This window comes from Nicotiana tabacum, chromosome 18 (assembly GCF_000715075.1).
Source record: "Nicotiana tabacum cultivar K326 chromosome 18, ASM71507v2, whole genome shotgun sequence".
NCBI lineage: Eukaryota > Viridiplantae > Streptophyta > Magnoliopsida > Solanales > Solanaceae > Nicotiana > Nicotiana tabacum.
The window spans coordinates 42,829,812-42,845,280 of NC_134097.1; the positions used below are offsets into that span (position 1 = coordinate 42,829,812).

The 15,469-nt window shown below is 36.4% G+C and overlaps 1 protein-coding gene across 1 annotated transcript; it reads right to left on the minus strand.

Annotated features, from left to right (window-relative positions):
* Nucleotides 1-1,303: 1,303 nt before the first annotated feature.
* LOC107781983 (importin subunit alpha-8-like) lies at nucleotides 1,304-13,979 on the minus strand. The gene is made up of 12 exons (XM_075236001.1): nucleotides 13,630-13,979; nucleotides 12,395-12,515; nucleotides 12,184-12,284; nucleotides 11,939-12,106; nucleotides 11,736-11,842; nucleotides 11,520-11,601; nucleotides 4,005-4,301; nucleotides 3,722-3,903; nucleotides 3,543-3,624; nucleotides 2,837-2,968; nucleotides 2,521-2,651; nucleotides 1,304-1,907 (listed from the first exon to the last, which is right to left on the minus strand). Exons 1-12 carry the CDS (start codon nucleotides 13,807-13,809, stop codon nucleotides 1,646-1,648), a joined length of 1,845 nt encoding a protein of 614 aa, XP_075092102.1. The 5' UTR covers nucleotides 13,810-13,979; the 3' UTR covers nucleotides 1,304-1,645.
* Nucleotides 13,980-15,469: the final 1,490 nt, after the last annotated feature.

Genomic DNA, 15,469 nt, shown 5'->3' on the forward strand with positions numbered 1-15,469 from the left:
AGGATATGCAGATAGCTACTTAGGTAGGGACTAGGAAATATTGATCAAAAGAACCTCTGGCTATTATTTTACATTTGAGAGTAGTGTTTTCTCTTGGAAGCAGGAAGTCATGTCCCAATCTTTAGCTACTACAGTAATGTTTTTATGGAACATAAGTCGCCATTGTAAACACCATGGTAGAACTAAGCATATAGATAATCCATATAATTAGAGAAGCTGAAAAGTTGGTGAAGTTAATCTAATCCATTGCAGAAGAACAAATTGCTGGTATTCTGACTTTACACTCTTTCCAAGGTGAATTTATGAGGACAAAGCTTGTACAAAATTTCTCATGGAGGAAGTGCTTGATAATAAGGTCTGCTAGAAACTTTTGGTATTTTGGCACATGGATGTACTAGTTACTAGTCTAGTAAATACATTGGGTATCTGAAGTTGGTATATATGAAAGTTTGTACATGAATGTTGTATACGGTCAAAATCAAGGAGTCCGATTTCGAAGTCTTAAATTGGGCTATGAGTCCGAGTCTGGACGACTCGAAGTAGAGGTCAGACCCGGTTGGAGGACACACACCTCGAGGAAGCAGATCGAAGGCCTAGCACGACCTACATCGAAGGCAGTATAATCTCGAGGGCACTCAAAAAAGAGCGAGAATTTCTCAAGGACACGTGGGTCAGGGCATAAATTAAAGGATAAGATTTGTACGAAATAGTACAAGTCCGTACTAGGTTGTTATACATCTGTACCAATAGAATTCTTTATTACAATTAGGAATGTACTATATTGGGGTTTTCTCCTCCTATATAAAGGGGACCCCAATCATTTTGTAAGGATCATCTCACACTATTCACTTCAATAGAATATTCTATTTTGCTTTTTCTTGTTTACCGTGCTCTACAAGTGTTCTTCAGCTTTATTGTTCATACTCCATTGCTTTTAGCTGACCTCGAGGCCACTAAGAAAGTCGAGCTCGAGGTCCTCTTTGTTATAGCAACACTGGTTTGGCTCAAATTCTTCTTACTTAAACTTAACATTACTTGTATATTCACTAGTATTAGAATAAATCACATATCTTTAACACCACAAATCATATTTAATTGTTACACCCATTTTTCGAGGTAAACAAATTTTTAAAGCAGGTTGACAAAAATTATCAACAACAACAATAACAACAACAACCCAGTATAATCCCACCAGTGGGGTCTGGGGAGGGTAATATGTACGCAGACCGACAAAAATTATCACATACCAATATATTTTACTCCTGTAGTGAACTCAGCAGTTCAATTAACCCAAATTGGAAAGTATATTTGATTATCAACTGAATTCGATCGGAAATGGCAGTCAAATGAAAACAACCAAACTGATAACTTCCACATATAGCAACTAACAGAGAATTCAGTCACTATTACAATGGAAAATAACAATGAATGCAACTACAATTAGAACTCGGAGAAATAAGAGAAGCAGGACACTCTTCATCATTATCCTGAAATTAGAGAATATGAATGAGGAAGATGAGATAAGAGACAAGGTTGAGTTTAGAACAAAAGAAGAGATAATTCAGAGAAGCACAGAAAGAGAGAATGTGTGGGTGTTTGAGAGGAAGTAGAGAATGGCACTACCAGATTTTATCAAAACCAGCAATCAGAGCTCCCTAGGCCAGCACAACCTCAGCATCTTTCTTGCGATTTCTCCAACGTCCGGATCATCCATTTGGCTCTGGATCCTAGCAAGTCCACCACTGTTAGTGACCATCTCTGCGTAAGGATTTACACCATCAACTTTGTCAACCTCTCCCACCCTCAAAATATTTAGGAGCCCCTGGAAACAAGAAGTTCTTCTTGTGTATCCTTCACATAAAAGACCCAAAGAAAGTGCTTCAATGGAACCTTGGCCGACTAAGTACCTGATCGATACCAGATAAACATATTTTAGGCCTTCCAGTTCAAATCATAACTAGTAGACTATATACACAAAATTTTGTTACCAACATTCTGTTCATTTGAGTAACCACAGTGCATACTATGGCAGATATATCATTGGATGCACAAGATTTCTTTTTGATGAAATTAAAGTTAAGACAGAAAGAAGATGCCCTTAGAAAATTATTATTTAGAATTAACAGAAAATAAGAAATTCTATCCACGTTTACGACATCCAATTATGTAGAATCTTAGCCCATGTCAACACCACTAGCAGAACAAAAATGGGGGTTTCCTAGTTTTGCAACTTAAGGTTATTTTAATGAGGCATATTGAAGCGGAGCAGCTTACGAATACATTCAATCACTGGGATATACCAGCAAGCCAATTATGGTATGCATATTGTATCTTAAGTTATTACGTAAATGGCCCAAATAACATGCACACTAATGCAGCTTCACAACGATACAACACACACAAATATTCACATAAGTATATACACACAAAAACACGTACATTAGACACACATACATATATAAAAGGCAACTACAGCACACTTATCAAGCAACAGAAAGTACTTTAATGAGAAGATTGTACCTAATCTGGTCTTGAGATCCTCTCCTGGCAGCACTTGAGATAGCATATACAGCCTCATATTTGATATCATCAACCTCTTGGTTAATCGCAATTTGAATAATAGGAGGGAAGATAGCTGCATCTACCATCCTCTGTTTCATAGAATAAGGCTCATAAATTATACTAGTAGTTAATAATATTCATACACAATGTCTCAAAGAATATTCTACAACAATTAGAGTTTTACAGAATGCTCAGGCTCAAGTTAGTTTGACTGAGCAGATCCTTTCATGGATTGCAGCAAAAAGAATCAAGATTAAGAAGTTCACAAAAGAACCTGTATTTGACTGCTCCGGTAGCTCACTATGTTTGCGATGGCACGACAAACACTCCTCAAAGTTAAAGGTCGGTTGTCATGATTGTTCAGGATATTTAAAAGACGCTGAAGAACTTGGTTGCCATGTAGAACCTAGAAAACGTAAAAGGGTTAACAAATTTTATTAAACAAACCTTTCATTTTAAAAAATAACAGGCCTCATACGCTAATTTTCTCATCCGGCTTTCTGTAAAAATAAATTGTGCCAGAACTTTATTCTCTATTTAATTAAAATAAAAAGAGAACAACACATATCCAAGAAGATGAGTTCAAAATCATAATACGTGCATTCGTTGAAAGGTTGGGCTTAAATCAATATTTAGGCAGAGATTCATTTAGCTCTTGTGTTTGTATTTTCTTCAGAATCAACCAGAAGAACATAGCAAACCATAAAAGGAGTGCAAGTGTCATGTTACAAATGTTACAAACAAGCCTTTATTTGTGACCGATATCTTCACCCTGAGGGCTTAAATGGTCTGATGTTGTGCAACAGCAATGGCAACAATTCCGAGAAACACCAATAATATCAACTCTATATAAAACAAAAAGAAGGATCTTACAAACATGATTCAGATTATGACCGAGACACTAACGCCTGAGGTATTTGTTAGTAAACATCAAAAGATTGGGGTAGAAGACAAAAGCAGGTTAATGGTACAGGGAGTACCTGAATTTGATTATCAGTTCCACTCCTAAAGAAGTTCTCCACAATCTTCAGCACATTTGCTACTACCTCACTATTCGTATGTCTGGCATAACCTCAGCTTATTAGATTCTCCCTCATCCTAGCTGAACACATCAGAATTAACAACAGAAAAGAATTGTTGAAAAAGGAGAACAACTTACGCCAAAAGCATCACCAGCCTTGGGCACATATTTTGCTCAATCAGCGCATTTATAGGATCAAATCCACCTCGTGCAAGACATGCAATAATTAAGCAAGCATGCTTAAGAACAGGGATTGCTTCTTCTTCTATACGAAGCTCCAGATCAATGAGATACCGGAGGACCGGTAATGATGGCCTCAACTGAAACAACAACAGTGTATCGTGTATGAGCATTAAAGAAATCTGTGCTATGAGTGTGATGGTCTCAAAAAACAGAACACAAACTATCTCTTCTACTCCACCTTATCAAATGATGGGGGTGGACTTCCAAAACATAAGTTTCCTATTGTCCTGGATGCTCTGATAGCTGATGACGTGTTAATAGAAGTGGCCTCACGTGATAGCCTATGTAGAAGTTGAAATAATGGGATGAGAGGAGCAGTATCAATAACAAGGTCCCTCCACCTTGTTGAACGACGGGCAAAATTACCCAAAGCCTCTGCTGCCTTATATTGTACAATCAGGATGGATAAATTGTGCCATGCAGGATCCGCGAGTACTTGTGCTAGATGATCCAAAACTTGGTGTTCATGGAGAACCTAGAACACATATATAGAAGGACGTAATCTCATTGCCTTAAAAAGGACTCAGAAACATGTTAACCAAAAAAGAAGGTGGATACACAGGGGAGATTACATATGGGTGCTAAAGATAATATCTCTTGAAGGCTTCTTAATTGTGTTGTCATCTAATTCCTTAGTAGGATAATGCTAGAGTTTGATAGTCCAAGTAGTCCAGGAATTAATGTATACATTTATAACCGTTCAAGAAAATGAGAAACCAGTACAACAAATTAAGAAAGAATTTTGTACATAAAATCCTACAAAATTTGGATAAATGCGAAGTAAACTTGATGTAGTCCAACTTCAGAATAAGGAGAGAAAAGCCTAGCAAGCCATAGTCTACCAGGATCAACATGGCATAAAAAAATTGTCGTAGCGAATAAAGCTTTTTGTGCAACCAAAACTTAACTAAAGAATACCAAAAATTTCAAGTGCTAAATGATTAAGAAGCTTGTTATCATGATCTCAATTCTCAACAGTTGCTTCTAAAATTGTTCATGAAAATATTGTTGGATAAAACAAAAATGAAACATTTGACTAAAGCTAATTCAGATTTTAATCAGGAAGCAAAGGAGAAGTGTTAATTGGCCATCAGTATAGCAGTGAGTTGTGATATTAAAAAGGAAGCTTGACCTCACACATAGAATAAGAATGATATGATGAGCACAAGTGTAGCTACAAGATAAATCCATGACTTTATACACAAGTAGTAATCCAATTATTGTTGAGTTTCTTTTTAATATAGAAAGGTATTAAAAAGAGGGTGAATGAGAAATTGAGGGAAATGCAAATTTTGAGTAAAATTTTAAGTTTCCCTCTCAGACATTGTCCCTCATTGGTAGAGGAAAAGGAGTTTGGTGGGTTTATATACAAATGCACTTCATGTAGCTCTTAAAGAGTTAGGAAGAAGGCAAGCCTCGCGCCGTCGTCGTCGCTCGCTCGGCTACGGCTACGGCTACGGCTTCGGTCAAATGATTGATTGATTAATTTTTTGGACCAAATTTATTTGTTAATAGTAGATATTAACGTAATATTATCCGTGTTTGTAACTGATATGTTCCAATCCGTGTATTGTACCACCAGTTGCAATAGCAGCCGCCTAGTGCTCCTCCCACCATGGCTAAGTGCTTGCTCCATAACAAGCTAGTGCATGCTCCACCATGGAGAGGGGGCGGGTCTCACAACTGACTGCTATAAATATGAACAACAGCAGTTGGAAAAAGACACACCGAAACAGAATTGAGAGCTATTGATCTTCTCTTCACCGAAAACTCAACGTTGGCTATAATTTGCATTCCTTCCTCTCAGAATTTCCATTCGACTTCTGAGTTTTCCTCCTTTGTTCTGCATTGTTTTAAACTACAAACAAAGCATCCGTAAGTGTGATTTGCTGCCGAACTTTGTATTCGCTGAAACACTACGTGATTTTGTGGCTGTTTGTTGGAGATTAAAATCTACGTGATTTTTACTCCAGTTTTAAAGCCTTCGTGGCGTTTTGTTGGAGATTAAAATCTACGTGATTTTTTACTCCAGTTTTAAACGTTTGTTTGTGTCATTTTTCCCCCCCCAGAAAAAATGGCGAATGACAACGGAAATCAAGCTGTTCCGATGGTGACTACCAACGCATCGACAAGCCGAACACCGGCTTTAGCATCGGCAGAAAAACCCGGAAAATTTTTCGGGATTGATTTCAAGCGCTGGCAGTAGAAGATGTTCTTTTACCTGACTACGTTATGTCTACAGAAGTTCATCAAGGAAGATATTCCTGATCTGCCAGATGAAACTCCAGAGAATGAAAGCTTTCTCGTGATTGAGACGTGGAAGCATTCTGTTTTTTTGTGCAAGAATTATATTCTTAGCGGACTGGATGGTAATCTGTATAATGTATACAGTGGCGTGGAGACATCAAAAGAATTGTGGAATGCGCTTGAAAAGAAATACAAAACTGAAGATGCCGGGGTGAAGAAATTCGTGGCTGCAAAATTTTTGGACTACAAAATGGTAGATATCAAGTCTGTTATTACCCAAGTCTAGGAATTACAAGTAATTATTCATGATCTACTTGCTGAAGGTATATTTCAAAAGAATACTGATGTTGAAAGTAAAATTTTTAGTAATTTTATTAACGGAATTTTCATTGAAGGTCTTGTCATTAATGAAGCATTCCAAGTAGCAGCAATAATTGAGAAGTTGCCTCCATTGTGGAAGGACTTCAAAAATTATTTGAAACACAAACGAAAAGAAATGTCCCTTGAAGATCTCATTGTTCGATTGAGAATCGAAGAGGACAATAAAGCTGCTGAAAGGAGAGGCCATGGAAATTCAACAATAATGGGAGCAAATATTGTTGAAGATAACAAAAAGAGAAAGAAGGCTTCTGGTCCGAAATACAACCCAAGCAAGAAGTAGTTCAGTGGAAACTGCTACAACTGTGGGAAAATCGGACACAAATCTACGGAGTGTCGTGCTCGGAAGAAAGACAAGAAAATGGGTCAAGCAAACATGGTAGAAAAGCATGATGATGTTGATGACTTGTGTGCCATGCTTTCTGAATGCAACCTGGTAGGAAATCCTAAGGAGTGGTGGATTGATTCTGGAGCCACTCGCCATGTTTGTGCTGTGAGGGAAGCATTTTCTACCTATGCTTCTGCTGGACCCGAAGAGATGCTTTCTATGGGAAATGCTTGCTACAGCAAAAATTGAAGGATATGGGAAGATATTTCTCAAGATGACTTCTGGCAAGGTCATGACTTTGAACAACGTCCTTCATGTTCCCAAAATTAGGAAGAATTTAGTCTCTACTGGACTTCTTGTAAAGCACGGTTTCAAGTGCGTTTTTGTATTTGAGAAGGTTGTAATAAGTAAGAATGAAATGTTTGTAGGAAAAGGTTACCTCACCGAGGGCCTTTTCAAACTCAATGTAATAGTTGTTGACAATAATAATAAGACTTCAACTTCTTCTTACTTACTTGAGTCAAATGATTTATGGCATGTACGTTTGGGTCATGTCAATTATAAATCCTTGCGGAAAATGATTAACTTGGAAATATTGCCTAAGTTTGAATGCGGAAAATCAAAATGTCAAATATGTGTGGAATCTAAGTATGTTAAACATCCTTATAAGTCGGTAGAAAGGAATTCAAATCCTTTAGACTTAATTCACACAGACATTTGTGATATGAAGTCAATACCATCTCGCAGTGGAAAGAAGTATTTCATAACTTTTATTGATGATAGTACTCGATATTGCTATGTTTACTTACTTAATAGTAAAGATGAAGCAACAGACGCATTCAAGCAATACAAAAATGAAGTTGAAATGCAACTTAACAAGAAAATCAAAATGATAAGAAGTGATAGTGGTGGTGAATATGAATCTCCTTTTGAACAAATATGTTTAGAATATGAAATTATTCATCAAACAACAACCCCTTACACGCCCCAATCCAATGGGATTGTAGAAAGAATCGTTCATTAAAGGAGATGATGAACGCATTGTTGATAAGTTCTGGATTGCCACAGAACTTGTGGGGGGAAGCTGTTCTTACGGCTAGACGAATACTAAATCGAGTACCCCATAGCAAAACACAATCCATTCCATATGAAAAATGGAAAGGAAGGAAGCCCAACTTGAATTATTTTAAAGTGTGGAGGTGTTTGGCAAAAGTACAAGTTCCTAAACCCAAAAGGGTAAAAATAGGACCGAAAACAGTTGATTGTGTTTTCATAGGATATGCGACCAATAGTAAAGCATATCGATTTCTGGTTCATAAATCAGAAAATCCTGACATTCATAATAATACAGTTATAGAATCAGATAATGCTTAGTTCTTTGAAAATATATATCCGTATAAAGGAATGTGAGTTGTTTGGTGAAGGATCTAAACGACCTCGGAAAGAAACAAAAGAAAGTACATTTTATCAGGAGGATCCAAGACGTAGTAAACGTCAAAGAACGTCTACTTCGTTTGGACAAGATTTTGTGACTTTCTTATTGGAAAATGAGCCTCGAACATTTAAAGAAGTTATGTCTTCTTCGGAATCATTGTTCTGGAAAGAGGCAGTCAATAGTGAAATAGAATCCATATTGAACAACCATACATGAGAATTGGTTGATTTCCCTCCTGGAAATAAACCTTTGGGGTGTAAATGGATTCTTAAAAGAAAAATGAAAGATGATGGCACTATTGATAAATTTAAAGCAAGACTTGTTGTCAAAGGGTATAGACAACGAGAATGTCTTGACTACTTTGATACATATTCTCCAGTGACGAGAATTACGTCCATACAAATGCTAGTAGCTTTAGCTGCAGTTTATGGTCTTGAAATTCATCAAATGGACGTAAAGACAACCTTCTTAAATCGAGATTTGGAGGAAGAAATTTACATGGAACAACCTGAAGGGTTTGTAGTTCCAAGTAAAGAAAAGAAGGTATGTAGACTTGTTAAGTCCCTCTACGGACTAAAACAAGCACCCAAACAATGGCATGCGAAATTTGACCAAACAATGTTGTCAAATGGTTTTAAGATAAATGAATGTGATAAATGTGTGTACATTAAAAATGTTCCAAATCACATAGTCATTGTTTGCCTATATATGGATGATATGCTGATAATGAGTAATGACATTGCCAACATAAATGCGACTAAGCGTATGCTAACTAGCAAGTTTGATATGAAGGACTTGGGAGTTGCAGATTTAATTCTGGGGATTAAGATCCAAAAAACTCCTCAAGGTCTGACATTGTCACAATCTCATTATATTAAGACAGTACTTGAAAAATTCAAGCACTTAGGCTTTAAAGTTGCAAAGACTCCAATTGACGTGAATCTTGCATTAGCAAAGAACAAAGGCCAAAACATATCACAATTGGATTATGCTCGTGTGTTGGGATGCTTAATGTACATCATGAATTGTACACAACCAGATATAGCTTGTGCTATAAGTAAACTGAGTCGATACACGAGCAATCCAGGTCAATCTCACTAGATGGTAATGAAACGAGTTTTGGGATATTTAGAACATACCCAAAACTTTGATTTGCACTACAGTAAATATCCTGCGGTGATTGAAGGATATTGTGATGCAAATTGGATCACCGATTCAACTGATTCGAAGTCCACAAGTGGATATGTATTCACTATTGGTGGAGGAGGGTATCTTGGAAGTCATCCAAACAAACATGTATTGCCCGTTCTACAATGGAGGCTGAGTTCATAGCCTTAGATAAAGCCGGTGAAGAAGCTGAATGGCTCCGGAATTTCTTGGAAGACATTCCATTTTGGCTCAAACCGTTGGCACCAATATGCATACATTGTGATATCCAAGCAACAATTGGAAGGGCTGGGAGCGTTATGTATAACGGTAAATCTCGTCATATACGACGAAGACATAAAACCGTTAGGCAACTACTCTCTAGAGGAATTATCACGATTGACTATGTAAGGTCAAGTGATAATGTGTCGGATCCACTTACAAAAGGCCTAACTAGAGAGGTAGTTGAGAAATCATCGAGGGGAATGAGACTATGGCCGAGAACAAGTCATTGTGGCGGTAACTCTACCTAGAAGACTGGAGATCCCAAGATCTAGGTTCAAGGAGATCAAACAAAGTCATTAATGACGGTTCAACATTGTCAACAAAATTTTTAGTCCATTCTCGTGATGAGACAATGTTCAGTACCAAGGATAAAGCATTAAGACTTTTTAATGATTTCTAAATTTGATACAGGGTATAACAAATAGTGTATCTACGGGATGACACGTTTAGGAATCACCTATGTAAGTGTGAAGTGTTAGCCGCTTCAAGGAGAATTTTGCAAGGCCAATTCTCTACGCACTTATGAAACCAGGCAGTGTTCATGGCTGAAACGAACACAACAATGAGAACCAAAGACGGTTAAGGGATTGATTGTGTGACTTATGGTTGTCTAGGTATACACTAAAGTTCGACGGTTCAAAGATATCAAATCTACCGATTGACCGAGTATATCCGACATAAGTTCACTACGGAAAGTTCAAAGGGAAACCTACTTATCCAGATGCAATTAATCCTTGCTTGCAAATCACACAAGTTTTTCATGCATACTTCCGTGATATAGCCATTCCCCATTCATGTGGGGGATTGTTGAGTTTCTTTTTAATATAGAAAGGTATTAAAAAGAGGGTGAATGGGAAATGGAGGGAAATGAAAATTTTGAGTAAAATTTTAAATTTCCCTCTCCTTTTAATGAGACATTGTCCCTCATTGGTAGAGGAAAAGGAGTTTGGTGGGTTTATGTACAAATGCACTTCATGTAGCTCTTAAAGAGTTAGGAAGAAGGCAAGCCTCGCGCCGTCGTCGTCGCTCGCTCGCTCGGCTCGGCTTCGGCTACGGCTTCAGATTCGGATTCGGATTCGGATTCGGATTCGGATTCGGATTCGGATTCGGATTTGGATTTGGATTTGGTCAAATGATCGATTGATTGATTGATTGATTAATTTTTTGGACCAAATTTATTTGTTAATAGTAGATATTAACGTAATATTATCCGTGTTTGTAACGGATATGTTCCAATCCGTGTATTATACCACCAATTGCAATAGCAGCCGCCTAGTGCTCCTCCCACCATGGCTAAGTGCTTGCTCCATAACAAGCTAGTGCATGCTCCACCATGGAGAGGGGGCGGGTCTCACAACTGACTGCTATAAATATGAATAACAGCAGTTGGAGAAAAGACACACCGAAACAGAATTGAGAGCTATTGATCTTCTCTTCACCGAAAACTCAACGTTGGCTATAATTTGCATTCCTTCCTCTCAGAATTTCCATTCGACTTCTGAGTTTTCCTCCCTTGTTCTGCATTGTTTTAAACTACAAACAAAGCATCCGTAAGTGTGATTTGTTGCCGAACTTTGTATTCGCTGAAACACTGGGGTTTGAAGTACCGCTACATCAGTGTGTAATTCGTTCTATCCTGGAAGGAAATAATCCATAACCTTGGGTACTAGGAGGGGATTAAATTCCTTAAGAAAATACTGTGAATTCAGTGGGCTCGAATTAATTTCTGTTTTATTTATATTTACGTTTATAAGCTAACGTTCTAATTTCCAGAATCATTATTTACAAATACAGGCATAATAATAACAATTATAACAAGAACACTTAGTAAAAAATTAACGATAACATTATCATGGAGGATAGGTAAGGACTACCTGAATTTGATCTTCACCTCCTCTTGTAAGAAAGTTCTCCACAAATGTCAGCACACAATCAACAATGCAAGGTTTAGGATGCCTATCATTACGTCATTTTATTAGATCACATAGGCGAAACCGCAAAAGAAAAGAATAGAAAGAGAGCAAGAAGAACAAGAACATTATGCCCCAAGTATGCATAATGATACTTCAATTTAAAGGAGAATAACTAACTTGAAAAGCAACATCAGCCTTCCACACAGATCTTGGTTAACAAATCTTGTAACTAGATCACCTCCGACATCTAATTTAGCTGATAACGAAGCCAAAGTGTTGACGGCCTTAAATAGAATATGAATATTTGAGTTAAGAGATGCGAAAGTACAGATTATTTCTTAAATAGGAGTATACAAACTTCAGAAAAATTACCATCGTACCTTATTAGTTACAAAGTAATCCAACCATTTCTCATCGTCATAGTGCCTTATTTCCTCATCATTAAGCATTTGTAGAAGAACAGGAATAGCGTCACGGTTAACTAATTCTTGAACCTGTGCTGTTGTTCCATCAGAGATGACTTGACCTAAAGTTTCTGCGGCTCGGCTCTAAGAAAACAAGAGGAAAATGAGAAACAATATTACATCGTAAATACTGTGGACAAACGATAAGGAGTTATACTCACGCGGACACCGTGCCAATGTCCATATCGACAACATTCTACAAGATTATCTATTATCCCATTACTAAAAAGTGTAGCAAGGGGAAAATCGTAGTGACCATCATCTGCATAATGTTTCAAAAACATGAAAACGTCACATAACTCATATATATACTTATACATAAATATATACAATATAAGCTAAAACACTCTTATAGACGGTAAGAATTATTACCCTTGTAAACCAATAGAAGCCTAATCCTGTAGGCAGCTGACTCTAACAAAAATGATCCGTAAGTTTCACGCAAAGCCAAACCAGCAGCAAAATCTCTCTTCATCTGAGGGAATTGCTCAAACTGTTGATAAGAAAAGTACAACAACATGTTAGCAGATTTTAAGACAAGTTAAAAGGGTAAATTTTCCTTATCGTATAATAAACTTTATTATGTCTTGTGTCTCTACATCCTCTGTAACAATAAATATTAATGGAATATCAACAAAATTCTTTCAACCGACTAGAGGATACAGACAAGGTGATCCTCTCACCCCTTACTTGTTTATTATGTGTATGGAAGCCTTATCGAGCATAAGATTTCTAGAAAGGAGCAGGATCGTATTTGAGTTTCCCCTTCAGGACCCAAGTTATAGCACCTTATGTTGGAGATGATAAAATCCTCCTAGCTCGGGCAAACTCAAAAATTGGGGATGCAATCATTAAGACCCTTAATGAATTTCGGGACAAAATTAAAATCAGCTTTAACAAATCAAAAATAATCTTTTCTAACAATAACAGTAAAGATGATATTACAAATTCATACTCTGACAAAACTGGAGATATTTGGGCTTTCCCATTTCAAATAAACAACAAGGAAAGGATTATTAATACCTATTAGACAACCAAATTAGTGAGACACCCATCAATATTAATGCTAAGGACGATTGGTTATCTGGGATCCTAATGAAGATGGGCATTTCCATACAAAATCTGCAAATCTCACTCAAATCAAACTAGGGGAAACCTCAACCACAAATAGCCATTTTAAATGTGTATGGGAGATAGACATTAATTTTATGTGACTCCTAAACCATAACAGGCAATTCCTACTAGAAACTTGCTCAAACAAATATAACCGAAGAAGACAACTGCGAAATCTGCCAAGGGGACAAATTAACGAAACTATCTTCCATGTTTTCTTTCGAACGCACAACCTTGAACCACTCTCCTATGGATCTTTCCAAATGGCTGGAAAACTGGTGGTGCAAGAGAAACCTTCGTCAGTAATAACCATATCTTAAAATGGAAAACTCTTAATACCATTCTGTCTTTGACATTTATGGTTAACTCGAAATAATAATGGCTTTAACAAAAATGTGGATCTTAATCAGCTACTACTTCCAGCTATTGAATACCAACCTACTCTTAACAAACGTAATGTGCCAGCTAGTAAAATAAAAGAAAAGAAAATTCACCAATCTCTTCCTCTCCCCATATTTGACCATTAGCTCAGGTTCATAATGTTCAATGTTGAAATATTGATCAGTTCTCTTTACGTGCAACCACCAGTAGCGTTTTTCTTTCCGGAGCTTTTCCAAACTTTTTCTATTCTTTTCGACGTCGGGAGGGATATTTAGACGTTTATATTTCGTCATGGTTAAACATGAAATTGGTCAGTTGAAATCTGTACTAGTACAGTGCAGGGAGCCTAAATTTATACTCCATGATTTCCTCTTTTTTTTTCCTGTATCTGTAGTGGGGAGTGGGGGGAAAGGATCGGCGTCAGGTCGATACAGCTATGTGTGCAGTGCAGCAGGTACTATTTTCATTCGTTGCATTGCATGTCTCAAGTAATTCTTTTATTTTCATATCGTTCATTATATTCTACTTGCGTATCAGTTGAATTATCCATTATCCAACACCCCATAAATTCAAAGTTTTTCAGTATTTTGTCATCATTAACAAAGACAACGAGTAACTAGTAAAAGTAATCTTTGGATGAAACCCATTTAATAGAGTTTAGTAAAATTAATTATTAATGATTTCCTTCCTTTTGGGTAGGGGTGTATATAGGACGGGTTGGTTCGGATTTTACAATTACCAAACCAAACCAATTGTGTCGGGTTATTAAATATAAAAATCAAACCAAACCAATAAAACTCGGGTTTTTCGCTCTAGATTTTTCTCGGGTTTTCGGGTTTTTTTCCCGGTAAAATCTTCGTAGAACACAACATATAAATTGTGCTCAAAATGTTTCTTTAGTCCTAGTAAGATACAACTATATAAAGTATTTTTCAAGAAATAATACAAAAATATGAGATATGTCATGGCATTATCCTAAAATATTCAACAATAAAGACAATAAAATTATGTAATATAAATATTGCTAATTAAAAAGCCATAATAAAAATAAATATAATCTAAAAGTACTAAGTCATGCTAAAATAAGTAGACTAATAAGGGAGTATTAATTATATGATTAAATGCTAAAGAAAAAATAAAAATAAGTTATGCATTTTTATCTGAATTATTGCAAAATAAAAAATAGATATTCAATACATTCTCGTTCGTAGTATTGAATTGAATGTCTTTTATGAGCATTAATATTGATTTGATTTTGGTTTGGGCTTTTGTTAGCACTATTTTACTAACGTTAATGACTATAAAACTTATTGGAACATTCAAAAGTTCTAAGTCCAACCTTGAAATAATACCTCAAAAGATAAAATTATGAAATCTTTTAAGAAATATTTATAAATTACATCACAATAATTATATTTATATATTAAATATATCTAAAATTTCTATATATGTAATGTCGGGTTGGTTTGGTTTCGGTTTGACTTTCTTTAGTTAAAACCAAACCAAACCAATTATGGTCGGGTTTTTTTTCCAACACCAAATCAAATCAAACCAAACCATAGTCAGATTTTTTTCTCGGTTTGACTCGAATTATTGGGTTGATGCGGTTTGTCGGTTTACTTTGTACACCTCTACTTTTGGGATTGGGGGGGGGGGGGTGTTTGTCTGTTTTGGGGAGTGGGGAAAGCATTGGTGTGGATTACTGGATTAGGATACAGAAAATAGAAATAGAAAATAGAAAATAGAAAATAGAAAAAAAGCGCATATGACTCTTAAAGTCGTAATCATTTCTAGTCATGTCATGTCATGAATATCAATAATCAGAGTAAATATCTATGATTACTAGAGAATATCGCCTCTCTTGAATGAATTCGATCTGGAGATCACATTAATAACAGGGAAATTAAAATAGAAATGCATTTATATCTTCTGATGATCCTATCCTACGGGGAA